The sequence below is a fragment of the Mollisia scopiformis genome, assembly GCF_001500285.1.
Source record: "Mollisia scopiformis unplaced genomic scaffold LY89scaffold_9, whole genome shotgun sequence".
Lineage (NCBI taxonomy): Eukaryota > Fungi > Ascomycota > Leotiomycetes > Helotiales > Mollisiaceae > Mollisia > Mollisia scopiformis.
Window position 1 is genome coordinate 347,885 of NW_017263589.1, and position 24,825 is coordinate 372,709.

A 24,825-nucleotide genomic window follows, 5' to 3' on the forward strand; every position below is an offset into this window, starting at 1 on the left:
AGGGGAGTTGTATGTAAGTAAGTCCTTCAAGTTTTAGGGGGATTTGGTGAGCCTCGCTTATTTTGGCTTAATAGATTCAGAAGCTCGAATAGAGTACATAATTTTCATAAAATTGCACCTGTTCTTCGAATTTCGTACTCTTATTGCACGTTTCAGTTTTATAGCGAGCGCCTTTGCGTGGTATTTGGCGTTCGAAAGTATGTTCCAGCGACGTGGAAAAGAGCCATCATTAAAAGGGCGCACCTCAGATGTACTATCAAATTCTGGCAGTCAAACTAGCGAAATCATAAAAGTCCGGCTACAAAGTGCTCATATACACCGTAGCATAGCCCTTGATATTCGAATGATTCATCATGGGGGATTTCCGTAAAGTGAGTTTCATGCAGTTCTTGATGAGGTAAGATGAGTGAGCTTTTATCATCAAACAATGGCATTGTGTCGACTTTCCCCTGTTGTTACACATAGAGCAGAAGTATTCCATGCTGGATTCGAGAGAAGACATCAATGACGAAAGGGGTTGAAGTTGCGCCATCTAAGTTCACTCACTAACCATCCAATCAAACCCCCAGAATCCAAATACGCGTATAAACATGCCTGAGGCTCTAGTACCACCACCCAACCTCACCTCAACATCTACCTTAAACCCCAACTTCCCCCTAAATCATTCTCAATCTTCCTCTGTGAATCAAAGCAAAAGCGACCACATGTCTCAAATAACCTCCCTCTGCCGCGCAATCAGCAAAGCAGCCTCGCACCCCAACGTAATGGTCTACCGAGCCCAGCTCGTGCAGGCTGAGAAAGATTTCTCTAAGGGTTACTTGGGAAATGGGACGAAGGATGCGTTGAGGGTTGGGGGGGCTGTTGATGAGGGGAAGGGAAAGGGGAAGAGGAAGGAAGGATTGGATGGGGGTGATGAGGAAATGAAGGAGGAGGGTCTGTTGAGGGATGGGGAGGTTGAGAGGGAGAAGGATCCTGGTTGCGATGGAGAGAAAAACGGAGAGAGTGAAGGGACTTGAGTAGGAAGGGATGCGTTGAGTGAGTAATTCGATGGGTTGTTTTTGTCAGGTTGGATGAATATATATCTAGTCTCCACATTGATCGCAAGGCAAAATGCTTTCAGGTTTTACTGTTCGTCGAATATGTGTCATTGGAGCTGGCCCATCAGGGCTCGCCGCTGCGAAGTTTGTCTTCCTTATCTTGACTCTAATTGACGCGGGAGATCTAACCTTGGGACCAGGTTCCTTCGCGCCGAAAACAGTTTCAGCGAAATAGATGTCTACGAGCGGCGAAGCACTCCGGGCGGACTCTGGAACCACTCCGCTGAAACACATGGAGATGGATTTGAGGATCGTATTCCCTCGACAAGCCCACATGTGCCGCTCGAGCACCCAGCTGCTGGCGGAGAGTCTAGTGGACACTACGTCTCACCCGTCGACGACTTCATGGCGTCCAATATTCCGAAGACGTTGATGCGGTACTCTGACCTCAAGTTTTCGAATGATCTACAAATCTTCCCCAGCCATGAGGAGATTCTGGACTGCCTACAGACCTATGCAGAGGATGTCCGAGGTTTGATTCATTACAACACTCAGGTCACCAATGTGGAACTGCTCAGCACATCCACTAGGGATAAGTGAGAAGTAGCTTTCAGGTCTAACGAAATGATATTTCACAAGGTCTACGACGCTGTCGTTGTAGCATCTGGTTATTATTCTATTCCTCAAGTCCCTCACATCTCTGGCCTCGGTCAATGGAAGCAAACTTACCCCGACACGGTCATACACTCGAAGTACTATCGGCGGCCGGAGCCATATGCCGGCAAGAGAATATTGATTGTCGGATCCGGAGCCTCTGGTCAGGAAATAGCAACTCAAATTTCGAAGGTAGCAGCAAATACATATATTTCTGCGAGATCGAACAAACCATCACTGGATTCGAGAATCACTGTTTTCCCATCGATTTTGCAATTTGATGCACTAGAATGGAGTATAACCTTTGAGGATGGCTTAAAATTGCTTGATGTTTGTATTCTTACTGCTCAATACGACCATTTGACATGCTGATACGATCAGCTCGACTCCATCGTCTTCTGTAACGGTTACATTTATGCCTATCCATTCTTGGAGTCGATTGTGCCGTCTCCAATTACAGAGAACGGGTCCGGATTAAAGGGAACATACCACCATTGTTTTTTTACGCCACACCCGTCACTGTCCTTCCTCACCTTACCACGCGGAATTGTCCCCTGAGCGCTATTTTCTCTACATGATCTTGAATCAACATGGCTGATGTCAATAGATATGCACTGGCAGAATCACAGGCAGCTATACTGGCCAGAGTCACTACCTTCCACTGCTGAGATGCAGAAGTGGGAAGAGGATCTATTAGCTGCAACCCCAACAGGCCAGGATTTCCATTCTTTGGAGCCACCACCACGGGATGGCAATCACCTTAACTTCCTGTATGACTGGGCAATCCAGGCGGACAAGAAACAAGGACTCGACATGGTGGGATTGGGAAACTGCCAACGCATTGGGGTCTAGTTGAATTTTAGCAAAGATCAAAGACCCCAGAAATTCACAAGGCTTTTTCAAAGCTCACTCCAAAGGAAAGGGGGATAGTTCGGACCGTGGAAGACCTCGGCTTCGTCTACCCCGGAGATAGAAAAGCAAAGCCCCTGTCTTCGGTTTGGGGATCGTTATTCGCCATCATGACTTGGCCGTGGAGTTGATGTTCGTATGGTGCGCTAGGGACGATTGAAGTTAAGGCAGCTCCTATGCTGGAGATGAAAACATGGCGTTCAGTGCGAGGTGTGCATCGAGCGATGCCTATGCACTAGTTCAAATGCACTGTGGGACTTAGATTGCATGTGTGCACGAGGATGCATTATTACAGCTTATCTTGAGCAGTACGATATCTATAGATTAGACGAACTTCACAATTCTTTATTTTTCGTCCTGAAGACTACTATTGCTGTCTCGCTGCGCTGAAGCGTCCTCGAACGTGCGGTACAAGATCGCAATACCGGTCTGCAGCTCGCTATCAGACGTCGTTAGTGCCGGTAGAGAAGTTGACCCAAAGACCATTGTCTTTCAGCCTTTTCCCCAGCGCTCTGCCCAGGTCCAGATCTCGCTCGTTCGTCGCTGGCTTGACAATTTCCATACCGAACAATAACCCACGTCCCCGCACTTGATCTACGAATGGGTGCCGCTTTCGTAACTCCTTAAGAGCATCGAGTAGACAACGACCGAGAACTTGCCCTCTGTCTACCAGTCCATCCCTCTTGACGACTTCCATAACCTTCAAACCGACAGCCTATCTAGACGTCGTGGCTATAGAAAGAAAACTTTTCACACCAAGTGCAATGCAAAAAAAATAAGTTGCTGATTGCGAACTAAATAAACCATTAATTAAGAAGACCAACTCGCACTCATATCCTCATTACCAAACTATTCCAAGCCCAGATCATCATAAGTAAAACCACAAAACTCCAAACCAATCACCAACTCATTTCGACTCACCTTATACCCCACCTCCCATCACCACCCATCCCCAACAACCTCCCACCGCCTAACCTCCCATTCCTCCTCCCAAGCAATCCACCATCGTCAAATCTCCCACTCAACCCCAATCCCGATCGATCACCATCTCTCGCCAACTCCGAAAAATCTACGCCCAGAAACTCAAACAAGAACAACAACTTAATCTCAAACAACTCATCTCTCACACGATTCATCTCCAGAAGCCCATTCTCGTACCAGGAAAGACCGCGCAGGGGATTTGTGAGGGTTTCTGAGAGACTGCGGGGCGTGATGTCGTAGGCGGTTAGGATGGAGTCTAGGGTTGTGTCTGTTTGGTTAGTGATGGTACGAGGGAGGGAAGGGAAGGCATACCGTTGAGTCTGCCGAACCATTCGATTTTTTGGGGGAGTTCGAAATCTCTCGGGAAGCGGCCGGCGTCGGGGCCAGAGTCGATGACTTTGGGGTGGATTTGGGAGACCATGGAGTTTATGCTGACCATGTTGTTTGCGAGTTGGACTGCGAGGTTATGCCTATTGCCACAAGGTCAACAATCTTGAATGTTCATGAAAAGTGAGGGAAGGACACCTACTTCCTAATCATATCCGTAATCATCCCCTCTTGTAACCCTCTTTCCGAGCTGGTATACCCGGCCAACGATCTCAAGGGCCCAAGTCTGGTATTGGTATTCCGAGAGAACCAGTCCGAGCCAAAACAATTACTGATGGTATTCGCGAGGATATCCTCCAGTTCCTCATCCCGCATTAAACGTCCGCCGATGCCGACCATCTCGTCAGTGGCTAGTGGATCGATGTTGGTTGCTTGATTTGGATCCGTGAGAAGGGGTCGTATTCCGCGGCGTGGTCGGACTGGGCGGACACAGACAATCAAGAAGATGTTTGTGGATTTAATCTGATTGATGATCTGATTAACTGGACCGGCAACAGGGACTGGGACTGGAACAGGAATCGGGACAGGAATTGGGATAGGGACGGGAACCTTGACGACGACAGGATGTTGGACAACTTCAGCTGGGATGGGGACTGAGACTTTAACGACAGCAGGAGGCTGGACAATCGGAGTTGGAACAGGGACTGGGTTAAAGAGAGGAGGCTTGGAGACGAGATTGATCTGATTGATCTCGTTGACGACAGGAGCCAGTAGCTTAGGTGAATAGTGACGATGTTGGTGTTCGATCGAGGTCTCGCGAAGGAGTTTCGGGAGCGGGTTCAGCAGAACCGGATCAGGAAGCTGTAATTCGGGGAAGAGCTTGAGAGGTGGCGGTGGAGGAAGCAGTACTCGGTTTGCAATCGTATGTCTGAAAAGGGCTCTTGGGGGGAAGATTGGAGGAGCGCAGATGATTTGGGGCTCGAGAGCTTGGCGATTCCGACGAAAGACGTTACCGTCTAGATAGTAGCCAAGTCGATATAGGCGAAATACATCTAGACCAGCTATATCGTGTATAATATCTGGCAGCACTTCAAGCGCAGGTGAGGCGAGAAGAAATGGATTCGGAGGGAGAACAATCTGAGGACGACGACGAAAGAGGTTGTATGGATTAAAGTATGATCGGCGGTGTGAGTATGGACACGAGTCGTACGATGGTGTCGGGCTGAGCTCGTATTCTTCGTAGATATGTCGTGCTCTATATCCTCTTCGCCTCCCTCTTCGGGCCCGAGGAAAACAGCAGAAGTCGAAGCCGCAGGATTCAGAGCACGAGAAACTCATTCGAGAATGTGCTGATAAAGGAGTATCATACCTAAATCTATATATTCCTTCAACAAGATTGGCTATCACACAGGATTGCGGGCCACTTGAAGGACCACTCAGAAATTTGCTGGCACTTTGATAGACTTCATTCTCGGGCTTTGTTATTGACAACTCAGCAATGGATAACACTTGACTTCCTACCTCGGCTTGACTCATGTATGGGCTGAGGAACTGGTGTACAGCAACGGGTAGATGCAGTATCGTCGAATACCACGCGACAACGAGTCAACTTTACAACAAGGCTGCCGTTTTACTGCAGGCGATGAACTATTGAAAACATATGCATCGAGTTTGCCTTACAATAGCAGGGACGTCATAATACCGAGTGTTGCCACAAAATAGAACCATCACAAACAACAACAGGGTATGACGACAGGAGTGACTAGAACTCGGCGATCTTCTTAAAAATGTTGAGCGCACAGCCTTACCAAGGCTGGTCGACGGTTTGCTTCACCAAGATCCCTAGCACCACTAAGACCAGCCACAACTCACAACAATGAAAAATGAAACTCGCAAAACGATACGCATGAGATTTAGTGGTACTTTGTACCAACAACCTAAAAGAACCAACAGTTTCACCGTTTTTGACGAACTGAGAGCGTTCGAGTTTCTCTCGGATTTGAATGGACCCCGCGGAGTCTTTAGATTCTATCACAATCAAATATGCAGGTGGTGCGATGGGAGTCTGAATGATTCAATACCACATCGGCGTAATCAACAGCTGGAGACGTGTTGGCCATCGCCTATAATGTCGATCCATGTGTTTTACACATCCAAGAAAACTTGCTGGACGAGCGGAGCTCATTCCCAATAGAATAGATTTCCAAAGAGCGCGATTGCCGGAGGATTCCATCGACACCGAAAAGCCACTTAGTGAAGTCAGGTCCAAGAAATCAATGACTGCATCCACCCTCGCTCTCATCAGCGTCTGCCACATCATCCTTCTTGGACTTCTTCTTCTTTGGCGAAGCCTTCTTGAACATGGAGTCCAAGGTTTTCTGTTTCTTCTTGTCCACTTGGCCTTGGAACTTCTTTCGCTCCTCGGCACCGATGTCTTGCAATCGCTGCTCTTCTTCTTGAAAGGTTTTCGTGTCTGCATCAGCACCGACAAGACTTTCGAGTAACTTAATCTCCGAGGCCCAAATATTCTTATCCTCGATCGTTTTTCCGTCTGGTCCTTTCTTTTCGATTGGCGTCTCCAAAACCATCGGGAGATCTTGGAAGGAAGCAAAGTTTACCACATTATGAAAAGCTCGCAAACCAAGGAACCCTGTACCAATATTTGCATGCAGATCTCGGTTAGACGACAATGGGGTTTTGCTGTCATTCAGATGAAGAGCTTTGAGATAGGATATACCGACGATCTCCGAGAAGCTGTCCATCGTTTTCTTGAATGCTTCGGGAGATCGTAGATCGTAGCCTGCAGCAAAAGTATGACATGTGTCTATGCAAACACCCACACGAGACTTGTCTTCAATAAGATCAATAATGTCTCGAAGGTCTTCCCACGTTGAACCAATCACATTGCCGGCACCTGCCATATTCTCCAGGACTGTGACCACTGTCTTGGTTGCCTTGTGCGCTTTATTCAGCTGTGCCGCGATACGTGCGATTGCTTCCGGGCGAGGATTACCTCCCGTACTACTATTGACAAGTCAGTATGTGTTTCACACAAATGACAAGGGCCGCGATGAACTCTCCGGAAAGAGTGTCCCGAGAAGCCGCTGTCAAACTAGATGGATATAGTTTTACGTACCCAGGGTGAAAATTATAGAGCATGATGCCCAGAGCCTCGCAACGCTGTAGATCATCCAAGAAACATGTATATGCCTGGTCCGCTTTCTCAGCATCCGCTTGTGCCAGATTCACAAGGTATGAGCCATGAGGGAGGACATGCTTGGCTGCATCATATTTGTGCTCCAAGCAGAACGCCTTGAATTGATCTCGAGCTTCGGGTGCAAGAGGAGGACTCGTCCACTTCCGTTGTGACTTGAGAAACAGGGCGAAAGAGTTGCCACCGATATGCAAACTATTATTAATGGAATTCTGAACACCTGCGAAGTGATTAGCAAGTGAGCCTTGGCAGAAGGTAGGTAGCAAACATGCCTCCGGAAGCAGAGACGTGAGCACCGATGTGCATGGCATGCTTCAATGTTCCGATCACAGTCCGAGCAGCAAGTGGCATAGCCTCGGCTTCTTTTTCTTCTTTGGTCTTGCGCTTCTTTTTGACCTTCTTATCATCTGCGTCTACTTCGTCCTTGTCCTCGCCGTCGGCTTGTGATTTCCTTTTCGCAGACTTCGGCCTGGGTTTCTCCTCAACAACAGCCTTCGCTGTGACTCTATTGATCTTAACCTTCGTTGAATGTGTCTTCTCTGGCAACTCGATATCGTCGACTTCCGAGTCTGATTCTTCTTTGTAGACTTTCTTGGTGGCTTTGCTTGATCTGGCTGGGGATTTCGCGACAACCTCAGTGGTTTCGATCTTTACGGCTGCTTTTCGACCTTTCTTTGGGGTTGAGGTTGATTGATCGGTGTCTCCCTGGTTTTTCGACTTTCTGGCAGCTCTAGGAGGCATTTTGATGCTTTAATCGATGGATGTGGATGAGTGTCGTCGTAAGATTATGGTTGACGCGACGAAGCGCGCTTTTGGAATCGCGTGCACGTGACTGAGGATATCCCCTTTTTCTTCCAAGCAGGAGTCTTTTCTCGAGGACATGTTGTGGTGATTGAAAGTATCCTCCTGCCTCACACTTTGAATCTACACAAGAGTCACGGCCTTGAAGATGTACTCGAGTGACTATCTTCTTCATTGCAGGCAACTGCAGTCTCCTCTCGTTCTACTGTATTACAATGGCATTAACTGCAATCGAAGCATCATTCCAGAACTTGTAGAGTCCTAGCTTGCGGACTCTGACACAAGATATTCCGTGCTTTGATCATTTTGGGCCGTCCTGGTGCGAATTTCGAGTGGAACCTCATCTACATCTTTTCATCTGCATCTCTCAAGGAAGTATCTCTTCTAAACCAACAAGAGCAATCCATATATGCAGCTAATCGAAAGAGGAGCATCTTTCTGCGAACCAGAGGACATCCGAGAATCCAAAAAGTGTCATGCAACATCTGAAGCCGTTCCCTTGCCGATGTCGCTATGTCAACATCCAATTATTATCATGGGATTTTAACGATCGAAATGTGCCCTGCTAGTGTACGACCGGTCGTCAACGGTTAAAGGCTACATTAGGAAAATCACTCACGATAGTCAATCAGAATGCTTCGATAGCTTACTGGATCCTTTCCTGCATACGGAGAACTCCCAACTACAAGGTATAGGGTGGGGTATGAAAGAGCTACCCCTCTTTCACGAGCTCATAAGTATCGACCCCTCAACTTCTCTTTTTCTTTCTCTCAACCATTTCTCTCCAAAGCAGATTGCCACCAAAACACCAACGTCTGTATCGCACTGCTTCTATATGAAAAGCATACAGCTGACTCAATCCTTCTTGCAGAACACAAACCGAAAGTACATATTCCTGTCGGAGGGAGCCATGATGTCCAAGCAATGGAATTATCCCTAGAGGATCAAGGTATTTCACATATACATAAAGTATAGCATGAACCGGTGTTCGAACTCCAGCGTCATCACAGCCATTCATCCACCATCTTCACAGATGAGATGTCTGGCCTGATGACAACATGCTGGGTTCGTTCTGAAATCATACGGTTAATTACTTGATCAGGATAATACCTGCGAAAGGATCATGCCTTACCCTTCTCCCTATCCGTGTTTAGCTCTAACCCAGGTTAGGTTCGTACCTTGATCTAACAACTCATCAAAATGGCTCCACCAGCAGCAATGTTCAACGAACCTGCCATCGACAGTGTTCCGTTGAAGAGCACTTTTGACGTCAAGACCTTTCCAGTCCAGAATGGAAAGACCAATACTCTCGCCGAACTTGCCGACAAGTGGGAGCATGGCTTCACGTTTGCTCCTATCCGCGAGTCCCAAGTCTCTCGAGCCATGACTCGACGCTACTTCAAGGATCTCGACACGTATGCCGAATCCGATATTGTTATCGTCGGCGCTGGATCTTGCGGTCTCAGCACTGCCTACATGCTCGGAAAGTCTCGTCCTGATCTCAAGATTGCCATCATCGAAGCTTCTGTTTCGCCAGGCGGTGGAGCTTGGCTCGGTGGTCAACTCTTCAGCGCCATGGTTATGCGCAAGCCTGCTGAGGCATTCTTGACCGACCTTGGAGTTCCGTTCGAGGATGAGGGAGACTTTGTTGTCGTGAAGCATGCTGTATGTTCGCTGTGCCTTTCCAGTCTCCATCAAGCTAACATGTCTATGTGCAGGCACTCTTCACCTCCACTCTCCTCTCCAAAGTCCTCTCCTTCCCGAACATCAAGCTATTTAACGCCACGGCGGTCGAAGACCTCATCACTCGTCCTACCGCTAATGGAGGCGTTCGCATTGCTGGTGTGGTCACAAATTGGACATTGGTTACCATGCACCATGACGATCAGTCATGCATGGATCCCAACACCATCAATGCTCCTCTTGTGATCTCTACCACTGGACATGATGGTCCTTTTGGAGCCTTCTCCGTCAAGCGCCTTGTGTCCATGCAGCAGATTGAGAAGCTCGGTGGCATGAGAGGCTTGGATATGGTAAGCTTAAATTCTTGACTATACTTTTCCCTTCTTGCCAGCATTTCAGGCAGTTCTAGGATAGTCTTCATATTGTATGCTGACTTGCGAGAATAGAACACGGCCGAAGATGCCATCGTCAAAGGAACCAGAGAAGTGGTCCCCGGCTTGATTGTTGGTGGAATGGAACTGAGCGAAGTGGATGGTGCCAATCGCATGGGACCTACATTTGGTGCAATGGCTCTCAGCGGCGTGAAAGCTGCCGAAGAAGCCTTGAAGGTCTTCGAGGAAAGGAAGATGGAGAATGCTTACTAGGTTGAGATGGGTCATATGACCACAGCTTCATGTATCGAAATACGCACATATTGGATAGCAGGCATGAATCACGCTCTTTAAAGCATACACACTATGTATCTGTCATCTCTCTAAATTTCTTGCTTTCTTGATAATCTTTGTTGTCCCGTCCTGAGCAAGATTTCAGAGTGAAAAGGGGGTTCAAGCTGGCTAAGCGAAATCGCAACTTGATCCGAGTGTGCTTTCCCAAGAACATCTGAAAGCCATCTAATAATCTGCCCTCCCTGTTCTCTCAACCTGTCCATCTCATCTAACTCCAACATCACAACAACGCACTCCTTATCCTCACAACATCATCCCACAACTTCCTCCCGTCTTCATCCATTATATACCCCACCCAACCAAAACCCTCCAAGACTGCTCTCACATCACCCCACCCCTCCATACCCATCTCCTCAGCCATCGTCACAACCTCACAAACAACCCACACCCTCTCCCCTCCTACCAACCCCGCCAAAAACAACAACCAAAGCCGCAACGCACCACTAACGAAGCTCAAACAAGCCTTCAACTGCCCCAAAATCTGGTCGCTGATCGACGGGATCCAGAACTCATTCTGGATGATACCGACGTAGAGCAGGATGCCGAGATAGCAGGCTTTGAGGAGTGGGTTTGAGATGCAGCGGTAAGTGTGCAGGAGCGAGTATTGGATGGATTGGATGCGATGGCGGAGTTGTAGGGGGATGAGTTCTGATTTTGGTGGGTTGGGGCGGTTTAGGTTGTGCGTTATTGTTTGTAGGGTGTTGAGAATCTCGAGGAAGGCGGGGGAGAAGGAATTTTGGTTGTGGAGGGCTTTGAAACCTGGTGGAAGAGTTGTGTCTGTTTTAAGGGGACTTTTAAGGAGAGTCGTACCATCCACCTGCAGGTAAGGTTTCGAAAGGCCGTATACGGAACCCCAGATATCGGCTCTGAGACTTCTTTAGGATCATTCCTACGTCAACATGGGCAACCAGAGACCTACCGGTAAAGAATATCATCCAATATAGGATTCCCCTCAAATCCCGACAAACCGCCTCGTAGCTCCACCATCCGCTTTATACCTCTCATATGAGTCCGCCAATTCTCATGGTTCTCGCTTGATTGCTATGCTCACTAGTCAACGTAGCTCAACTCTCCCACGGGTGGAGGAGAATACCTCAGTCAAAGCCAACAACGCCACGGCAGCAATAGTAGAATCACCGGTTCCCTCCTGCGAAAAATCTCGAAACCGCTCGTTGAGGATCTGGATCGTGTGCTTCAAATGGATGACGGCAGATGGACGCTCCTTTTGGCCAATCATCTTAGCTTCAAATTGATCACTGCAGAAGAGAATTGTGTGGAGGAGAGCGGCGTCTGTTAAGGCGAGAGGGACCCAGAGGATTTTGATGGGGTTGAAGCCCCAGTGTGCTTCGATTCCGTAGGCGTGTTCTGCGACTGTGTTTGCGACTCCAGGGGGTTAAGAGAGGGTTGGTATTGGGCCAATGAGGAAGGATCTTACAGAGATGGAGGAGTGAGTGCATGTAAGGTTGCATTTTTATTGGGAGACTATCGAATGGATCCATATTCCATTGCTCATATGATATGGCTAGAGGAGTTCCAACTTCTGTAACAGTACTTGTACCGCTGTCTTGGCTCCCATAAGTCATCTCAAGTTCCTGGTCTTGGTGTCTGTGTTTTGAAGAACTGCTTATTTGTTGCTGTCGTCGATAATTATGCATGACATGAGTCCGCACGAACTTTCGAGTGTTCGCATTACTTGTTGGCTTTCGCCCATCGGAGCAATTAACGAATCCATACTGCTCTTTTGGATGTGTTTGTGTCTCTTTTACAATCCTTTTCATAGAACGTCCATGGTCCTTTGGATCTGCTTCCCAAAACAATTAGTTTACAATGGCTACCAAGGATCATAGATCGAGACAATCTCTGCGACGAACAATCGCACGGCATTCAGAACCTAGCCACAACGGACATAACCCACATTTTCTTGGCCTTCCTCTTCGAGCTGTCTTTGGCCACTGTACCTTGGAGGCATTTGATGAACAATAGATTAAACCCTCATTCTCATTATCTCGTCCTGATTTGCTATCAAAGACTAAAAACGTCGGAGTTGATATCGTCATTTGCTGAATTCGCAACATGTCTCATTGATCATAAATTATAAATATACCTGGGTGGAATTGATCCAAAATGGACAATGGCCGTTGCAAATATAGTACCAAATAGGCAAGATGCTCACAATGAAACACCTGTATGACTGTACGGACCATACAGCCGCCACGGCGGACGAATCGCTGCTGACAAGAGCCCATTACATCAAGCGTCCTCGCTTAAATATCCACATCTGTCCGAATTTCTGCCCCCTTTTTCCTCTTCCGTATCGTCAACTCGACTAACCATATGAGTCCGAATTTTGGGTTTCGACCCTAATACTCTATCAAGTTACTCATTATGATTTCCGCCGCATGAGCAAATGTCCGCCTCGGTATCGGAGAATATGGATCTTCAGGTACCGATGGGATTAACATTTTCTGCTTACGATGATTCGTGCCCTCGTAAATCTCTTTGAAGCAGGTACTCATTGGAGGGCAAACCGAGTGCGAGCAATGCGAGCCAACCAAGAGAATCGTTCAGTGCTTGTCACCACTGCTTTGTCTATATAAATCCAGAGACAATTCCCAAGATAGAAAACTCATCAACTCAACTTAGACCTATTCGTTTCTCATTAGAAAAAGACAAATCTCAAACAACCATGGATCTATCAACCCTCCCAAAAGACTGGGTCGTCACCTCCGGCCAGTTCACCCGCAAAGCACACACCAACGTCTACCCCGCCATCAACCCAACCCAACCCTCCAACTCCCTCAAAGGCAAGATCGTCGTCGTAACAGGCGCCAGCCGCGGCATCGGAGCACGAGGCATCGCTCCAGCTTTTGTGAAAGCTGGAGTTAAAGCAATAGTCCTCATCGCCACAAATGCGAGCAAATTGGCTGGTGTTGAGCAAGAACTGAAAAAGATCAACCCAGAAATCGAGACGCTGGCTTTAGGCGCGGATATCTCCTCCGTAGAGCAAGTCAGCAAGGCATGGACTGAGATCAATGCTCGGTACCCTAAGGTCCACGTGCTAGTCAACAACGCAGGCGTAGAGTGCACCGAGAGCGAGAAGCAGATGCACGAGCAAGACGCCTCCATCTTCTTCAAGAACTTCGTAAGTCACCTGCCCTCTATCCTGAACTAAATAAGCACTGACATCCCTACCCAGGAAATCAACGTAAAAGGCACACACATCGTAACGCAGCACTTCCTCACCGCGGCTCTCGCCTGGGCCTCACCCACAGACAAAGCCCGCATCATCACAATCACCAGCTCGACCGCCTGGGGCGTCTGGCCATTCCTCGCCGCGTACGCTATGACCAAAGCAGCCAATATCCAATACACGACCACGCTCGCAGCCGCGTATCCCGACACCTTGCTCACGGTAGCGGTTAACCCGGGTCTGACGGACACGGATATCGTCCCGCAGTCTCTGCGGGATGTGGGTTTCGATATGAATGACCCGGCGCTGACAGGCGCGATGATTGTGTGGTTGGTGGCGGATCCGGAGAGGAGCGGGTTCTTGAATGGGAGAGCGGTGACGGTGGAGTGGGATGTGGAGGAGTTGGTAGAGCGGAAGGAGGAGATTTTAGGGAAGAATTTGTTGACGATGCAGTTAAATGCTACGTTGGGAGTGGATCAGTTCAAAAACTGAGATCATATGAGATAAGTTGAGCTAAGAGGGCTTTCGGAGCTTCTGGTGGGACAGACTCATGCGGTACGAATAGTCAATAAGATATTCCACTCCATGCAATCGAGTATTGTAAATCAAGGTGCGATTCACTTAAGCAAAACGGATCCCTTTTTCGACTTCGACCGGAACAGCGACGGTAGACCAATCAAACAACAAAAGGCCGAGAACTCCGATCTGAAGCATATCTCAAAGAATGTAAGAAGTTTTAGCTCCTCACATATTCTCCATCACCGCCACGCCAGCATCTTCACTCTCTACTCGCTCCCAATCTTCATCACTCACATCGTCTACAGTCTCGCTTCCACTCTCATAACTGCTCTCCTCTTTTGTGTCAACCACAACCCTGAATCCCTGACACGCGATATCTTTCTGCTTAATCCTTTCCACCAAGAATTCGCACTTCTGTAAATGTACTCGCTTCCTGTCTTTGACCGAAATCATCGTTACTTCGTCTGAGCCTCCTTCGTTCTGGATGCACTCTAACTCCGCTTCCGCACATCCACTTGCATGCGCAAAATATTCCAAGACAGTAGTACAGAGCGAGAGCAATGCCGAGTGGTACTCAGGTTTTAGTGACAGTCCTCCGTTAGATTGCTGGTATAGGTTTTCCATCACAGCATAGCGAGCGATGATCGCAACGATATCTTGAAGATGGGTGAGAGATCCGAGAAGGATTGTTGCGTCGACTTGTGATGATGAGGAGGAGGTAGTGAGGATCTTTTCATAAAGCTACGTATAATAGTTAGCATTTGTTGGACGCTGGGGCTGGAGTGAAAAGGCCATGGGTAGAGGGGTAAGCATACAGAAAGCAGAACACAAACACAACTCCATCCTAGCGTCGCAATCTCAAACCCCAATTGCTCGCCAACTGTGGTTAGGATCCTAAGGATATTGCTCCTGACCTCTAACAGATCAACTAGCTGCGGCTTATCAACATGCAATGCGGTTCCGAGTCGACGCACGTTGTTTCCTATCCGTCTGCAAATTATGTCGTCAGGGACATGCCTCGATGCTAGAATGCCTAGTTCGGATTCCAGACAGTCTTTGATTTGCATAAACACAGCGGACTCGTTACAAGAAGATGAGACGAGAGAGATGTAGGCTTGCCACCACAGCTTGCTTGTTTGTGTAGGGGAGAGAGCGGGGCAGGTCCATGCTAGCTCTATCTGATCCTGTGTCTCATCGGGATCAACGATTGGAGAAGGTGGAGAGATTCCAGGCGAGTCAATCTTAGAATCCTTTGCCATCGTAGGGCTCATGGCTTCGGTATCATCAAAAGTCACAGCTGTTGAGTGGGGGTCGTGTCGAGACTTTAACTTACCTGCTTGGTCTGCGAATCGTTGCCTTGCCGTACGACGCTTGAGAATGCGATGGAACTGCTTCGCGTTGATGTAAAGTACATCGTCCTCGCCTGTGGTTGACGAAGACATCGCGTTCCTGGAATTGTCCCAAGAAGCCACCTCCGAGCCTGAAGCATGATCCAATTTCTCGTCGAGCTTCAGTGCCGCTGAATTCTTATCTTTTTTGACGTCCTCGACTTGATCTTGTTTCGGCGTCTTGTCCCCTTCACGTGAACGTTCTGCAACTGGAGCAGAGTCGAAATTGAACGACCCATCATCGTCTTGGTTAAGAAAGCTATCGAAATCAAAGTCATGCAGAACATCGCTTGCATCTGGCGGTGACTTGGACGATCCTGTAAAGTAACGAGGATCAGCAGCCGTATCAAAGTGAAAGTCGTCTTGCTTGAGGAAGGCGTCAAAGTCAAAGTCTTGCAGCACATCAGATGGTCCGGGTTGTAAACAGACAATACCATTAGCTGGGCTCGAAAAATTGGTATCCTTGGGAGGCTCATCCTCATCACTTATGCGTCTCATTTGAAGTCGACGAGTGTTGTGTTTCCCGCAGTCCAAGACCATGAGAGACATCTGATAATCTTTCAGTGCTTTTCTGTGTGCCTCTTTACTTTCCTCGCTATCTGGATCATGTCCAGGCATAAGTGATAACCTATACTTTCGTGCAGCTTCTACCTGGTTTTCAATCTGTGCCGGGGAGAGTTCGATGGGCTGGTTCTGGCTTTGGGCCATGTGATCATGCTTATAATGAGGCTCCGTTGCGAGGAGCTGCTTTTGATAGTCTTGCAGTTCATCTGGTTTCATAGCAGGTGAACGTTCGGTTTCTGTCCCTGGAAATGGGGTCTGGCCGGTGGATGTATCCAGGCTTTCTGACGGGGAGCTCAGAACATGGTGATGCCTTGTTCTTTCCTTGGGTTGTGGAGGAGATCGATATTTTCCAGGTGTTGAGTGGTCAGGCTGAGTTGATGTACTTGAGACTAGATAATCAAACACATTGAGGACTTCACAGTCCGGCGATGACGTCTGGGCCGCGACAATATTGGAAGTGTTTTGTTGCTGTGTGCCGGCGAGCAGGTTCTCGTCGGCAGGAGGACTTCTTTCTTCGGACTGTGTCTTCGTGATGCTTTGCTGTAAAGCAGCTTCAGCAACTTTGAGAGCCCGTCTGTCTCTGAACCGTTGAGATGGTGGATTTCTTGCAGGAGATTCAAGACGACTTCTCAAGGTCGCTATTTTTTGCTGGAGAATCAACTGCTCCTGGGCGTTCATATTCACAGCGATTCCTGGCTGTGGTGATTTGGTTATGGATTGAGCAGTAGGAGTTTGGGAATTCGAGGGAGCTCCAGGACCCATCTGCTGACTAGGTCGAACATGACTACCCTGCATGGGCATCTGCGGTGTTTCACCCAGCTCATTCATCTGCGTGTTTTCTGGGGCCGAGCCTGAAAAAGGTTGTGACACTGCTTTTTCCCCTGGAGATTGAGCATCCGGAACCGAATCATGCAGGATTTCCGTTACTTTTGCCTTCTTACGTTGAGAAGGGGTAGCGTCATACGTCGGATCCTTAGACTGAACGCTTGCGTTGTGGGAGACGTCAATGTCCGAATCATTTGACATGCTCATGAGAGAAGTAGGCATCTCCATCAAGTCGGGATAAGCTCTTTTTCGTCGTCGGTCTTTACGAATCTTAGATCTAACCTGAGATACTGGGCTGGGCAGCTCCTCAACCTCACAATTTAGCGAAAGATTGCCTCGGTCAGCACTGTTTTCAAACCGTTTGAATGTATAGCCGACAAATGGCAAAGACATTTCACGATGCTCGAGAAGTTGGGATGCAGATGGAAGGGGTACATGGTCTGCTTGCGGCGTTTTCTGAGGTTGCAAGCGATCTGCCGGAGAGGTGGCCTGAAAAGCTCCGAACCATGCCCCACGGCCTTCCCCCTTCTCTGAAGGGGGTATTGAGCGTGAAGGCAGAGAGAAATTCTCTCGGTTTGTAGTATGCTTGGTTTCAAAGTCGCTAAGCTTCGAGTTCTTAGCGGCTTGCTTTGCCAAACGATCGAGATAGCCAATGACCCGACCCGCTGTGTAGTTTGATACCCAGGAGAGCTGGTTGAACTGCGATTCATGGAGATCTTCGTGGTCAGCTGAGTATTCGTGGAGTTTCATAACGACATCTTTCAGCAGGTCTGAACTGGCGTTTTGGATCTTGGAGGAATCTTTGCAAGTCAGCATCAAGAGAGTTCGGCCTAGTTATGTCAGACTTACAATCGGTGTCAAACATTTCAATGTACTCTCTGTTGTGCTTTTTGAAATGTCGGGTATGATGATGATCAATGTCTGTATTGCCTTTGTTTAGTGACGCTTCAAGGACCCTTGCCGCGTCGAGCAAGCTGGAATCGAATTTCGGGATACGCCTTTCGATGAGGTTGCCAAGTATCTCAAGTGCAGTTCGGAAAGCATGCAAAACGCTTTGGACCGCTTTGACCTTTCGCGCAATCTCGAGGTCTTGCTCTTGGATGGAAATCGCACTCTTAAAGCTCTCCGATGACGACGATGACTTAAGGCTTCTGGATGTCCTTGTCTCATGATTTGAAAGTCGTGGGCTAGCCTCTGCAGGAGAATGTGATTCCACTTTCGTACAAGCCCCGTCGCCAGCACCTCTGTTATCGGACGATTTCGCCCCACGTGTGAGGATCGGAGATAATGCATTAACATTTTGTGGCAAGACCATAAACTTTCGTTTTGCATGGAACATGTTGGATGAATGGTCTTGGTGACGAAGCATTGTCGAAATTGGGGAGGAACTGGCCTCGTTTGGGTTCACAGAGACTACCTCTGATTGTGATCCCTCGGAGTGAGTGCTCGAGATATAGACCTCACTACTAGATACCTGAACAATGCTTTCAGATTGGACAGTATATTTTGTGAGAATACCGCCGGCCATGATCGACTTTTGAGCTTCTTGCAGAATGCGAAGTGTATCGGGTTGCAGGGGCTTTTCGGGCGGTCGTTGAAGCTTGCTCGTACTCGAGATATTTCTATAACCTCCATCAGTGATGAAAACCGAGAATGAATCAGCTATACTTACAACAGTGACAATTGTAAATCAACTTGTAGACTCATCAATATTGTAGCCAGCGTCCCTTTCATGTCCCTTAGCCTGCTTAGGAGCTTCTGGATCTGAGATTCCTTGTACACAAACTTTACTCGCAATTTCCAGGCACTCTTGCCATTGCTGCCTAGTTTCACAAGTATTCTGTCGATTTTGACGTACAATTCCGCACAATCTTTAATGATTTTCGCAGTCAATAGATATATATCGTCCGAATACCACGACTTGCTGTCTTCGAGGAGTCGTGAAAGAAGACTCAATGATTGTGAGAATGTTTTCAGATCGTCCGCTAGGATTTGAATATCATCAGAAGCCGAACCAACAGCAGCGCCTAGCGTATAAAGCGTTTTGGACAGAGACAGGGCTGCCTGGGCGATTTGCCATATACTGGCAACGGCGCCTATCGCAGTGATAGGATCCATCATGGAGCCTGATGCCTAAGACAGTCTATCACAACACGCCCGGCATTGGTAACATGAGAGAACAAAGCTTTCAGGCAGCGAAGAGGTAATGTTTGAAGTCAGAAAGGTTGCTCAGCCCAACTGCAGCCTCCCGATTTGCCTCACATATGCAAGGATGCAGAATACGACCTCGAATCAGAAGCACAGTCAACACGTGAAAAGGGATTGAACTTATGGAAATCAATTTTCAGACTTGAAAAACAGGTCTCAGTCATTCGACCAGAGTTCCAAGCTGGAAGACAAAAGTATAAGAGCCAGAACATCTTGCTTGAACACTGTTGAAATGGATCATGTGACGAGACATCCTCACCGCCTTAAAACCGAGCCTTGCCCAATTCAGCAGACCCTGCGGCAATTGAAATTTATTGCAAACAGAACCTTGGAAAGTCTGATGAACATCGAAATACTTCTGCAGAAGCCGCAGACTCCTCAAAATGGGCCAAAAACGAAAGCGATTGGCTCATGATACTTCTGCCGCTGTATCTACACCAAAGAAACAGCAAAAAACAAATCCGCAGACAAAAAAACCAGCTCCCAAACCCGCAGTTGTGCCTCTACAACTCGATACCTCTCCATTTGTTGACAATCCGAAAGGCGCGGAGTTGAAGCGCGAGGTTGAATTATACGACCTGCTAAGCAGCGAAGATGACGCACAACGACTGGATGCTGCTATTGCCATAGTGTCGGGTCTTTTGGACGGAGATGGAGTCGAGGAATCTACACTACAGCGACATCTTGAGAGGAGGTTATTTCGGGGACTGGCCAGTGGTAGGAAAGCCGCAAGATTAGGATTCAGCGTGGCATTGACAGAAATTCTGGATCAACTCTACGGCACGAAAGACATTGCAGCGCAGAAGTACCCAGGCTTGACCTTCGACAAAGTTCTAGGGTTCTTGGTTGCAAAGACAAAACCCGATGGTGACTTGAGCGGGCAAGAAGAAAAGGATCACCACCTCGGTCTGCTGTTCGGTCTGGAGAGCTTTGTGGGGGCGAAAATTCTGTTCGGAGATGATCAGAGGTGGAACACTGTTCTCCGGAAATTGCTCGAGCTTGCGAAGAAGAAACCATGGACCAGGGAACAATGCGGGTGGGCGATTATGAAGGCTCTGCCGCAGATGAGCCAGGTCCAGGCCGAATATACTTTGGTGGAACTTCACGATGCGGGGCTGGCTCTGTCACCCGAGGGGGTCGGCATATGGCTTTCAGCCAGGAGTCGTTTCCCAGACATGAAATTCCCCAGCAAGCCTTGGGGCCAGAGTGGTAATCCGTTAGAGCATCTAAAAGCTCTCGGGAAGGCTCTAAAGGAAAGTTCATCCAACGAAGAATCTCAGCAAGCAAAGCAGACTGGTAATTGGAACGCAAAGCTTCATTTCGTGTGGGAGGTGGTATTGGCGGAGTACGCTGCGGCTGCGAAGAGCAAAACCCACAATGTCAAATCGGATTTTGAGAATTTCTGGAAGGTGACAGTAGACGGTTAGTATCTCTATACTCATGCTGCATAAGTTACTGATCACATCATAGAAAATCTTTTCTCTTCGACAGCTTCCAGAGAACGCAAATTCTGGGGTTTTTTATTATTCCAAAAAATAATCGACGATGCAGAATCATTCAATAAGCTGTTACCAAGTGTATTCAGCCACAATCTTGTTCGCTGTCTCATTAATCATGTTCAGGAGGAGGATCGTTTCCTTCATCGCGCGGCAGACAAATCTCTAAAAGTTCTCATCCAAGCTGCTGAAGCGAAACCAAAACTTTTGGAAACTTTCCTACCTCAGCTGATCAGTGGCAATGGAAACTACAACTTTGATCGTATTACCAAAACCAAAACAATAGATCGATTGCTTACCTTGGTCAATGGAAAGACTGCCGCATCTGTCATCAAAATCTTGGTTCAACCTGCACAATCCATTACTGGGTATGTTTCCTCATATTTCTATTTCACCCTGTACTGATATTACCAGCAGCGATTCAGACAACGCGAAAGAGGCCGAGTTGCGCAGACAACTGCTAGGCGATTACTTGTTGAATATCATTCGTAAAGCCTATGTTGCCGACGAGTCAGGCAGCATTGACTGGATATCAGAGAGAGCTTTGCCCACCTTATCTCGATTCGCCTACAGAGAAGATGAAGAATGCCAGCCTCCATTATCCGAAAAGACTCGAACATTGTTCCGAAATCGACTAATGTCAGCCTTCGGACATTTGCTGTCCGACATCAAGGGATACAGCTATCCCTGCGACTTAGTGCTGTCGTTTGCTCCAGATGCCGTCCAGATGGATTCCGAGATTTCGGCTGCGAAGGACACCGCGATATCGGCAATGGAGAAGATCCTAAAGAAGGTCAAGAAAGCAGATGTTGATGGCAAAGCTCCATTACAAGCCTTGTCCTTGCTATACTCTCTTGTCCTGTTCCAGCTATACAACGGCGAGGCCGAGGCGGTATCAATTTTGGACGAGTTAAAGCTTTGCTATGACAAACTCATCCGACGCAAAGATGTTGACGACTCTGATGTAGATGCTTCTGAGGTTCTGGTCGAGCTTCTACTATCCTTCATTTCCAAACCTTCAGCGTTGCTACGGAAAGTGACGCTACATGTATTTGGAGCATTTATGTCTGATATGACTGCAGGTGGGTTAAAACTTATGACAGATGTCCTTGAATCTGGTGAGAGTTTGAGAGGCCAGCAAGCGTTATTTGATCAAGAGTCAGAGGATGGTGAAGCTATGGATGTAGACGATGATGAGCTCGACTCAGACGTCGAGGTCGTTGATATGGATGCTGATGAGGGTCATCTGAATGGACATCTGAACGAGGAAGAGGAATCGAATGACGACGAAGATGAGAGCGAATCAGGGGACGAGGAAGATCAAGATGCTAAGAAACTGGACGATGCCCTTGCTGCAGCTCTTGGAACGCACCGTCTGGACCAAGACGCTGAGGCGGAGTCAGACAGCGATGCAGATATGACGGACTCGGAGATGATGGCCTTAGATTCGAAATTGGTTGAGATATTTTCGCAGCGAAAGAAGGTACCCAACAAGAAGCAAGAGCAAAAGGATGCCAAAGAAACGATGGTCAACTTCAAGACTCGAGTTCTTGACCTTCTGGACCTTTACGTCAAGAAGCAAGCTTCGAACCCTCTAGCTTTTGGTCTCTTGCTCCCTTTGCTGCAACTCATGCGAACCACCAAGACGAAGCAGCTGGCTGAAAAAGCCCACAACATCATTATGTCATTTGCGAAGGCTGCGAAGAAGGGCGAGGAGAATTCCGAAGTGAACCTAGCAGAGCAGATCAAGCTTCTCAAGGCCATCCACCTCGAAGCATCCAAAGACCCATCCCATCTTTTCGCCAAAGCAGCGAGCACTGCCAGCTTGCTTGTCGCTTCGAGTATATATCGAGTCGACAAGGGGAATTTCAAGAAGATTGCTAATGTATATCGGGATTCTCAGGTTGCGTGGGTGGATGGTAATGTGAAGATGCAGGCAGCGTTCTTCTCTGAATTTGTCAATTGGTGTCAGAGTCACGCCAACTCATAGATGTCAATAGTAAATAGCACAAATTTCCTCACGGTATAATCAAGAAACAACCTCAAAAGGCGTTCTGAAACTGTCGAATCGATGCTTCTCAATCATCACGTGCGGCTACCTGGACTCCGTTGAACTCCGACTCGACCGTCATTTTAATCGTACGGTACCCGTCGTTTGTCGCATTCGGACGAACTCAAGCTCGGTCTTACATGTTTGTTGACGGTGCTGACAGTGCTGTCAATTCCGAAGTCAATTCCGAAAGTTAATTCCAAATCGCGTGTTCCTTGAGTATATATAACTCGTTTCCTCTCTTCTTGGCACTCGAGTATATGTTTTGTCGCCCAAAAAAAAAGTTCATCTCGAAAGTCTTGGCATGCATCACAGCTACCAATTCTTCGACCACTCTTATGCGTCCTCTCGTCTCCCTCTTATCAGCCCCAGAATCCTTCTCTACGGTCACGACGCTGCCGAGGAGGAATTCGGGTAGTCCGCGGTTGTTTTTGCCTCAATTCTCACTCGGGAACCCCCGAGGCTGTTTCTTCGCCGGTCCAACCAGGTCTCCTATCGCTGTGGCACACCAAAGCTTGCGAAGCGGCATCCACGATGAGCTCCAGACTCTTGTCTCGCCACGGCGCTACCAATCGGTGGACAGCCATTGACGACGATGGAGCATGAGATGAGATGATGGCCTGAAAGGGCAAATGGATGGTTACTAGGTTACGCTCCTTCCTTTGGTATTCTAGTGGTATTCTTTGCCGCTTCGTACAGGGCCTCCCGTTCGACTTGTTCCCCAATTATCAGCTCTGAAAGTTCCTCCACCAGTGAGCGGCTCAGCGCACTCGCACTCGAGTCTCCTCATCAGCTTTCTGTTCCCACTATTATGGGACTACTAGCGGAGGACACGCGAGCTACTTACGAATTACTCTAGCTGTTCGACTGCCCCGTCGACGACTGTCCCGTCGCCAGCTACTGGCCGTTCCTAAGCGCACTTCCAGCGTTGGGAGCGCCGAGGTGGCACACGCAAGGCACACGCAAGGCACACGCAAGGCACAGTCTCTCTTGCCTTCGCAGAAAACACATGATGTATTCGATATATGGTACACATCAATTATCATCTATCCTGGAAGATCAGCCGTTGGAGTTGGAAGGGAAGGTTGGTTTCCAGCTCTGGAAGTCGCCTAGGTACTGTACACTATTCGGAACGCGGCTCACCACCATCAGCTTCCTCGCACAGCTGTTGTACAGTGTAAGGTTAATTGAATCCAACTTCGACTAAAATACCACACCTAGCCGACCTACCCTACCATATCCTCTCTCGCATCCTATCAAATCACGATGGCACTGTCGACTAATTTGTGCCGCAGATGAACAAAGCACTCCACTCCATCTCTATGGTTCCCATGCCGGGGATGCGCCTGGATCTGCAGACACGCACCATCTCGCGGTTGAATCAATCATGGTTGATTTCTCCCTTTTCCCAGGTCTCGAGTTTGATGTCTTATCGCCCGTGCTTCAAATTTACCCTCATCCGCCTATCACAAGTGTGCAGCATATCAACGACCTGGGGCTTCAGACGGGAACACCGTTTGTGCGCGTCTTCGGATGCATTTCCTGGGTGGCTGCTTCAGTTAATTGCATGTTCTCAGGAGTCTATTCTGAGCACCGTGGTCCACGATGAGTTTCGTGGTGTCTCCCACACTTCGACAGGCCAAGAGGCCAAGTCTTTGCGGAGATCTCTTGCCGTGCAGCCACAATGCTTGACCGTGCTTGGAAATGCTTGGAAAAGGCTTGTCCACAGCTGGTGGTCTGCATCCAAAGCTTGTCCGCTCCTCAGCGTCGTCCCACAGGCTGGAATGGGCGATATTGCGGTTGGGGACGGCCCCGCTCTGTTTCTGGAAACCTGCCTATCTGAGTGCTGGGCGGGAGGGCTGGACGCCCCCCAGCGATAACGATCCTCGCCAACAACGTCGTGCGAGGATCGTGGATATTGAGTTTGAGGTCTGTATTAGGAAGGAGATAACCATTATCCTCGCCACCTGCTTAGGTTACGAAGACGCTTGCTCCACCCAATATCCAGATGCTCGCAGTAACTGGTCCGTGGTCAGTGCGAGATATGCGGGCTGGGATGAATGGATGGGGCCCTGCTGCACCACCAGGTCCGTGTCGATGTCGGTTTGAGCTGCAGTGCAGTAACCACGGTCATGGGCGCAGGAGAGGACCCTCCTGGACTCCCCCAGGTACAGAGTATATATGTCCCAGCATTCCCGGACAGCCTTCTTTCGACGTCCGCGCATCAGTCCTGCTTTGACAGTTGGTATCGTGA

The 24,825-nt window shown here is 48.4% G+C and overlaps 10 protein-coding genes across 10 annotated transcripts; 6 read left to right on the top strand and 4 right to left on the bottom strand.

Moving 5' to 3' along the window:
* Nucleotides 1–590: 590 nt before the first annotated feature.
* On the top strand, nucleotides 591–1,016 carry LY89DRAFT_732142 (uncharacterized protein; the record flags this gene model as incomplete). Its single annotated transcript, XM_018219650.1, has 1 exon — nucleotides 591–1,016. The coding sequence occupies one exon, from the start codon at nucleotides 591–593 to the stop codon at nucleotides 1,014–1,016; it is 426 nt and encodes a 141-aa protein (XP_018072940.1).
* A 112-nt stretch (nucleotides 1,017–1,128) lies between these two features.
* Nucleotides 1,129–2,955, top strand: LY89DRAFT_774428 (FAD/NAD(P)-binding domain-containing protein; the record flags this gene model as incomplete). The annotated part of the gene is given in 5 exon segments (XM_018221965.1): nucleotides 1,129–1,181; nucleotides 1,238–1,633; nucleotides 1,652–2,021; nucleotides 2,073–2,240; nucleotides 2,325–2,955. Coding segments are annotated over 5 exon segments (1,206 nt in total), but the record flags the coding sequence as incomplete, so codon positions are not given.
* On the bottom strand, nucleotides 2,946–5,246 carry LY89DRAFT_780634 (uncharacterized protein; the record flags this gene model as incomplete). The annotated part of the gene is made up of 4 exons (XM_018222401.1): nucleotides 2,946–3,039; nucleotides 3,522–3,849; nucleotides 3,894–4,051; nucleotides 4,111–5,246. The coding sequence occupies 4 exons, from the start codon at nucleotides 5,244–5,246 to the stop codon at nucleotides 2,946–2,948; spliced, it is 1,716 nt and encodes a 571-aa protein (XP_018072942.1).
* Nucleotides 5,247–6,181: 935 nt separating this feature from the next.
* On the bottom strand, nucleotides 6,182–7,863 carry LY89DRAFT_696138 (apurinic/apyrimidinic endonuclease-like protein; the record flags this gene model as incomplete). Its single annotated transcript, XM_018216806.1, has 3 exons — nucleotides 6,182–6,932; nucleotides 7,045–7,342; nucleotides 7,395–7,863. The coding sequence occupies 3 exons, from the start codon at nucleotides 7,861–7,863 to the stop codon at nucleotides 6,182–6,184; spliced, it is 1,518 nt and encodes a 505-aa protein (XP_018072943.1).
* A 1,230-nt stretch (nucleotides 7,864–9,093) lies between these two features.
* On the top strand, nucleotides 9,094–10,342 carry LY89DRAFT_683526 (thiamine thiazole synthase). Its single transcript, XM_018214721.1, has 3 exons — nucleotides 9,094–9,588; nucleotides 9,642–9,956; nucleotides 10,053–10,342. Exons 1-3 carry the CDS (start codon nucleotides 9,124–9,126, stop codon nucleotides 10,248–10,250), a joined length of 978 nt encoding a protein of 325 aa, XP_018072944.1. The 5' UTR covers nucleotides 9,094–9,123; the 3' UTR covers nucleotides 10,251–10,342.
* LY89DRAFT_774430 (uncharacterized protein) lies at nucleotides 10,257–11,568 on the bottom strand (the record flags this gene model as incomplete). The annotated part of the gene is made up of 3 exons (XM_018221966.1): nucleotides 10,257–11,197; nucleotides 11,251–11,372; nucleotides 11,425–11,568. 3 exons carry the CDS (start codon nucleotides 11,566–11,568, stop codon nucleotides 10,552–10,554), a joined length of 912 nt encoding a protein of 303 aa, XP_018072945.1. The 3' UTR covers nucleotides 10,257–10,551.
* Nucleotides 11,569–12,623: 1,055 nt separating this feature from the next.
* On the top strand, nucleotides 12,624–13,758 carry LY89DRAFT_683528 (NAD(P)-binding protein). The gene has a single exon (XM_018214722.1). It carries the CDS (start codon nucleotides 13,018–13,020, stop codon nucleotides 13,501–13,503), a length of 486 nt encoding a protein of 161 aa, XP_018072946.1. The 5' UTR covers nucleotides 12,624–13,017; the 3' UTR covers nucleotides 13,504–13,758.
* Nucleotides 13,759–14,016: 258 nt separating this feature from the next.
* LY89DRAFT_780639 (uncharacterized protein) lies at nucleotides 14,017–19,199 on the bottom strand. Its single transcript, XM_018222402.1, has 4 exons — nucleotides 18,490–19,199; nucleotides 17,667–18,439; nucleotides 14,856–17,617; nucleotides 14,017–14,781 (listed from the first exon to the last, which is right to left on the bottom strand). The coding sequence occupies exons 1-4, from the start codon at nucleotides 18,936–18,938 to the stop codon at nucleotides 14,266–14,268; spliced, it is 4,500 nt and encodes a 1,499-aa protein (XP_018072947.1). The 5' UTR covers nucleotides 18,939–19,199; the 3' UTR covers nucleotides 14,017–14,265.
* Nucleotides 19,200–19,380: 181 nt separating this feature from the next.
* Nucleotides 19,381–22,577, top strand: LY89DRAFT_706332 (uncharacterized protein). Its single transcript, XM_018217514.1, has 3 exons — nucleotides 19,381–20,447; nucleotides 20,496–20,889; nucleotides 20,939–22,577. Exons 1-3 carry the CDS (start codon nucleotides 19,409–19,411, stop codon nucleotides 22,509–22,511), a joined length of 3,006 nt encoding a protein of 1,001 aa, XP_018072948.1. The 5' UTR covers nucleotides 19,381–19,408; the 3' UTR covers nucleotides 22,512–22,577.
* Nucleotides 22,578–23,371: 794 nt separating this feature from the next.
* Nucleotides 23,372–24,701, top strand: LY89DRAFT_499801 (uncharacterized protein). The gene is made up of 2 exons (XM_018207953.1): nucleotides 23,372–23,748; nucleotides 23,867–24,701. The coding sequence occupies exons 1-2, from the start codon at nucleotides 23,581–23,583 to the stop codon at nucleotides 24,449–24,451; spliced, it is 753 nt and encodes a 250-aa protein (XP_018072949.1). The 5' UTR covers nucleotides 23,372–23,580; the 3' UTR covers nucleotides 24,452–24,701.
* Nucleotides 24,702–24,825: the final 124 nt, after the last annotated feature.

Excerpts from the sequence above, each read along its gene's own strand:
- LY89DRAFT_683526 (XM_018214721.1), top strand. The coding sequence starts at position 9,124 with ATGGCTCCACCAGCAGCAATGTTCAACGAACCTGCCATCGACAGTGTT. Across the intron at positions 9,589-9,641 it reads TTGTTGTCGTGAAGCATGCT|GCACTCTTCACCTCCACTCT; the intron begins GTATGTTCGCTG and ends GTCTATGTGCAG. Across the intron at positions 9,957-10,052 it reads GCATGAGAGGCTTGGATATG|AACACGGCCGAAGATGCCAT; the intron begins GTAAGCTTAAAT and ends TTGCGAGAATAG.
- LY89DRAFT_683528 (XM_018214722.1), top strand. The coding sequence starts at position 13,018 with ATGGATCTATCAACCCTCCCAAAAGACTGGGTCGTCACCTCCGGCCAG.
- LY89DRAFT_780639 (XM_018222402.1), bottom strand. The coding sequence starts at position 18,938 with ATGATGGATCCTATCACTGCGATAGGCGCCGTTGCCAGTATATGGCAA. Across the intron at positions 18,440-18,489 it reads GATTTACAATTGTCACTGTT|AAATATCTCGAGTACGAGCA; the intron begins GTAAGTATAGCT and ends TGGAGGTTATAG. Across the intron at positions 17,618-17,666 it reads TGAAATGTTTGACACCGATT|ATTCCTCCAAGATCCAAAAC; the intron begins GTAAGTCTGACA and ends TGACTTGCAAAG.
- LY89DRAFT_706332 (XM_018217514.1), top strand. The coding sequence starts at position 19,409 with ATGGGCCAAAAACGAAAGCGATTGGCTCATGATACTTCTGCCGCTGTA. Across the intron at positions 20,448-20,495 it reads CTGGAAGGTGACAGTAGACG|AAAATCTTTTCTCTTCGACA; the intron begins GTTAGTATCTCT and ends ATCACATCATAG. Across the intron at positions 20,890-20,938 it reads CCTGCACAATCCATTACTGG|CGATTCAGACAACGCGAAAG; the intron begins GTATGTTTCCTC and ends TATTACCAGCAG.
- LY89DRAFT_499801 (XM_018207953.1), top strand. The coding sequence starts at position 23,581 with ATGATGTATTCGATATATGGTACACATCAATTATCATCTATCCTGGAA. Across the intron at positions 23,749-23,866 it reads TCGCACAGCTGTTGTACAGT|ATGAACAAAGCACTCCACTC; the intron begins GTAAGGTTAATT and ends TTTGTGCCGCAG.